Below are 4,862 nucleotides of genomic sequence, written 5' to 3'. Positions count from 1 at the left end.
TCGACGCGTTTCAGAAAGGCGTGGCATAGAGGAGAAACAATAATGTACAGTATGTGGAAAATAATGTTTTTTGAACCTTAAACCGCATAAACACATTTCATTACACCAAATACACAAAATAATGTTCTTTTTAGCAACATCATATGACCCCATTAACTATTTTACTTGCAAGAGGTTATTGTGAACCTTTGTGCTTCTGTATGCGTACGTTTGCATGCATGATTGTGCACAGTGTGGTTTGAGCATTTTCCAACCACAGGACTGACCCACTGATGTGTTTCATACTGCTCTCTGAATCAAAAACCACACATGCACCTTTCTCAGTAATTAATTCACCTTGCATTAGTAAAGGAATAAATTACCTATCAATGGTTACTGCTGGGTGACAAACACATCGTATAAATAGTAACAGTTTATTTTAACACTACAAACACCTTATATGCTCAGCTCGGCTTACAAGTTACAATGTGTGCATTTAACAGGACACAAAGTTATTTTCCATTTTACTATGCTGTGTATTTAAATGAACATGCTTTATTAACTTTAATAAAATATAAACATAAAAATATAATATAAACATAAAATTTGAACATTTTCATTTAGGAAAATGGAAGCAATAAAATAAAACAATAAATGGAAATAGCAGTAACCTTAAATGTTTCAGTTTTTAGCTGTGGTCAAAGAGGACATACTTTTTGTCCATAAGAGACATACCTTAAAAACACTCTCTTAAACCTGACAGTAATTTGAGTAAGTTAGGATTTTAACATCAGGATTTAACATTTTAGCATAAATGTGGAATTTTCTAATACCTTCAGTTGATTGTAGTACAGGCCTCAGCCTCATATTTTGGTCTTATGATAAAGTTTTGTCACAGGTGTCCACTAGAGGGGCCTCATGAGACATTTATCGATAATACTGGGCAGCATCAATTTTTTTAACTCTTTAAAAACATGATGCAGACTAATGCTGTCCCAGATATGATTGATTATGTATTTATGTTTATTTCTTTTAATCATTACATGTAAGTTGATACATTATCTATTTTGTTTTTGATTCATGGACCACAAGGGTATCACCCTATAGGTCAATAAATATACTTCTGCAACATTCTCTTTAATGTTCATGTGAAAATATTGCTTACACTACATTCTAGACACATGGTGCAATATAACAAAGAGTGAAAAATTTAAGGGGGTCTGAATACTTTCCGTACCCACTGTATACTGACATTAATTAATGTAGTTGTCATGAGTAAACGTCATCAGTATGTGGTAGTGCAGTGGTACAATGTAGTCCAACTACCTTATTATAGCAGGAGTCTGCTTAACTAGAAAATAATGCGTGGTCACAATTGTCACATTTCAGTGCCACGGACAGGGATTTCACCTTCTCTAGCTCTTCTCAACTTCAGTCTTTTTCAACAAATCAGTCAATCTAAAATTGATATATGTTAGCATGTGCAGATCCTTAAATCTAGTAAAACACGTTGATGCAAAAATCCAACAAACAAGGGTCCATAAGGGTCGCTTAAAATTACGTCAATCAGTTCAGTTTATTTGACAGAATAATTTAATTTACATTTAAAATTTTTGTCTAGAAATAATTTTCACTCAATTCAGGAAATTGCTAGTAAATTTCACAATTAATTACAAAGAAACAGCCAGTAACACACTGAATTAAATGTGAAATTTTGAAGTAGAAAAACTGAAACATTATTTTACTACTATAGTACTCCAATAGTCTTTGTTTTTTTTGAGTGTAATTAAGAGATTAAAATGTCTGTTGGTTTTATCAATTAAAGCACTTTTTTGTGAACAACTAAGAATTTATTTTTAGCAAAATGTATCGATTTCTCATGTACATATATTGAATTATCTTGTATATTTTTCTCTGGGTCTTCTAGGGGCGCTGGACTTTTGTTGAAAGCTCAAAGCAGCATAATTAAAAGCATGGCTGTCTTCATCCTAGAACAATTATGATATATATGAGTCAAATATATTGCCTATAAAGACTGGGCATTTATATTGAATTACATAGGCAACATATGGTATAAAAACACATGAAATATTTTCCCTGCTTACCTTTAAGTGACCAATCTGAATATTCTGAGTCCCATCTTAAATAACAATAAGAATTGGAACACATAACTGCACTGTCATTGAAGAATGTTGATTTGCTCACATATTAGAGAAATGTTATGCAGTAATTCCTACCTTTTCATCACTGCATGCACAATTGTGTGCCCAGAAATATGATCACAATCACTGATAAACAGTTTAAAGTTCCTACAACCAGAGCAATTATATTCCAAGGTGTCTGAAAAGCTTAATTAAAAATTAAAGTAATTTCAAAGTCATTTTCAAACACAACAGCTAATGCTTGATATGATGAAGCAATCAAAAGGTTTTCTCTCCAGCTCTTTGTTTGACCCAAGCAACAGTGGTTCTTGACTCTTTTGGAAAAATACAGATGAAGTTAACACTGTGTCCAGCTTGAACAATCTTCAGATGATTCTGAGACTCGATGTCTGCATTATCTGAGCTGCCTAGAAAAATTCAAAATGAAATGTCATGGATGAGTTAATGGATAGTATTGCTTGCTGTAGAATTGCTTTATTATACAACACAAACATATAATTACATTTTGAAAGGTAAGGCAAAAGGATGAAAAAATGATTAATCATTTTTAGGAGATAGTTCTAAACCGGTTGACATCGGTTGAATCATATAGAAAAATAACAATAGTAAAAAAATAATATAAATAAAGAAGAAATGGACATTAGTCATTGCTCATACCCAAGCTAGCTTTATACTTGAAAAAAAAAGTTTTAGATGTTATTAATCTTTAAGTTACCTGACAACACAGTTTTTCATTGTGTGGATTAGAAACAACATACATTTCAACATACATTTTATTGCAGGACCACATGTCTGTCACAGATTGGCCAGACTCAGCCACCTCCCAATCACAGCAAACACCTGCACCTGAATAATGATCACACGCACCTGTCACTAATCTGCAGTCATCATCAGCCACCCTTCAAAAGCACACACCTCACTTCACTCCAGTGTCCGATCTCGTTTGATTCGAAGTGGACTCAGTCTCTCTCTCGACATCCGTGAGATTCAGTCAAAGTATTCCCTACTCGTTGAACTTACCTCCTGTGTTTCCTCCAGTGTGTTCTCCTGTGTTCCTCTCCTTAGTCTGCTCCTGTCATCGGCTCCGTGGATTCCCATCGACCCCCTCATTGAGGTGTGTGCTGTCCTCTGTCACCCTTCTACGATCTCCTGGAAGTCCAGTAACGGTGTTACACTCTTCATCTACTCAATACTTTAATATTGGATTTATACTCGCCTATCCATTACATCTACTTCACCTGCTGAAAATAAACCACCATTGTGTTTTCTAATCCTCTGTGTGAGTCTCCTTCCGTAACAGAAGATCGGACCAACACAGATTCGGCAGGATGAGTTCTGCCCATGGCATGCAATCGGCTGCGTGTTTCTCAGTCCTCGCTCTCCGGGATCTCCCCTTCTACGAGTACGCCGGGGAGTTTTGCAAGTTCGCCGCGGTGACGACGATGGATGACGCCACCCTCAACCATCTGTTCTGGCTTGGAGCCAACTCCCATCGCCCCTTGGACCTCCCAGACACCACTGGACTGGGTTGGAGAGAAGGTGTCTGGGGAGTGTCCGGTCCCGAGCCAGAACCAGTTCGCCGCCGTCCGCGGCTCACCCAAGGCAGCTGGCAGTTCCCCAGTCAAGGCAGCTCAACGTGAATGTGGTAAGCCCAGGAAGGGCTCCCGATCCCCAGCTAAGCCCAGGAAGGGCTCCCGATCCCCAGCTACCATTGAGGATCAGAAAACACGATTGTGGGGAGTCACGTGATGGTAAGCTGGGAAATGGCAGCATGCTAGAGCAGCGCTCGGATACCCACCATTAATTACATTATTTAGTGTATATTTGCATCGCAAATTTAATCAAACTTCGATAGATAACTTTTCACTTGAGGCATCTTGAGACAAAATGACATCGTCCAAGCAACCAATTCGAGGAGTGCAAACACGTCTGAAAACAACGATCCCAGAAGCTATTGATTCCCCGTCACTGGAGTCAAGCGGTCAAAACCCGAACTTGAAAGATCTTTTCGCTGAACTTAGTCAAATGAACGCTACTTTGCAGGGGGTAGCAAGTGATGTGATAACTATTAAAGCGACTACTACAAAACTTAAAGAGGCTATTAGTTCTGTACAGGCCAGACTCGACGAAGCTGAGAATCGCATCTCGCACGTGGAAGATTCAACGAATCGCCTGACTGGTGATACAGAGAGGATGGCGAAACTTGTGGACGAACTCTGGAATAAAGCTGAGGATTTAGCAAATCGCAGCAGGCGGAATAACATCAAAATAATTGGCCTTAAAGAGGGGAAAGAAGCAGGATGCAAAATGAACGAGTACGTCCAAAAGATCCTGTCAGAGGGGCTCGGGTTGACGGGGTAGGAGTTCGAGATTGAGCGGAGTCATCGGAGCTTCGGGCCAAAGCCTAATGATGATCAACGTCCCCGGGTCGTGCTGGTGAAATTTCTACGTTATACTGTGAGGGAGAAAGTCCTGGCAGCAGCGAAAAAGAGTAGGGGATTTGAATGGGAGGAATGCAGGCTTTCCATCTTCGAGGATATGTCGAGAGGGAGAGAGCAATGATGAGGAAAAAATTCTCCGCAGCGAAGAAGTCACTCTGGGACCTTGAAGTTCGACATACCCTGGTTCATCCAGCCACTCTGAAGTTTATTTGGAAGGGAAAAATGCAGAGTTTTACTGACCACATGGAAGCGGAAAGATATTTAAAGGAGCACATCCAAC

At 38.9% G+C, this 4,862-nt stretch overlaps 1 protein-coding gene across 1 annotated transcript in view; it reads right to left on the bottom strand.

Moving 5' to 3' along the window:
- Positions 1-3,239, bottom strand: part of LOC107735815 (uncharacterized) — a 7,933-nt gene extending 4,694 nt beyond the window's left edge. The window contains exon 1 of the mRNA XM_016547418.1: positions 3,162-3,239. Coding sequence (XP_016402904.1) covers positions 3,162-3,239 — 78 coding nt within the window. The remainder of the gene's footprint in view (positions 1-3,161) is intronic.
- Positions 3,240-4,862: the final 1,623 nt, after the last annotated feature.

Source organism: Sinocyclocheilus rhinocerous, unplaced genomic scaffold (assembly GCF_001515625.1).
Source record: "Sinocyclocheilus rhinocerous isolate Xijiao unplaced genomic scaffold, SAMN03320098_v1.1 scaffold7605, whole genome shotgun sequence".
NCBI lineage: Eukaryota > Metazoa > Chordata > Actinopteri > Cypriniformes > Cyprinidae > Sinocyclocheilus > Sinocyclocheilus rhinocerous.
The sequence above is the reverse complement of the archived record's forward strand: the minus strand, read 5'-3'. Positions and strand labels throughout refer to the sequence as shown.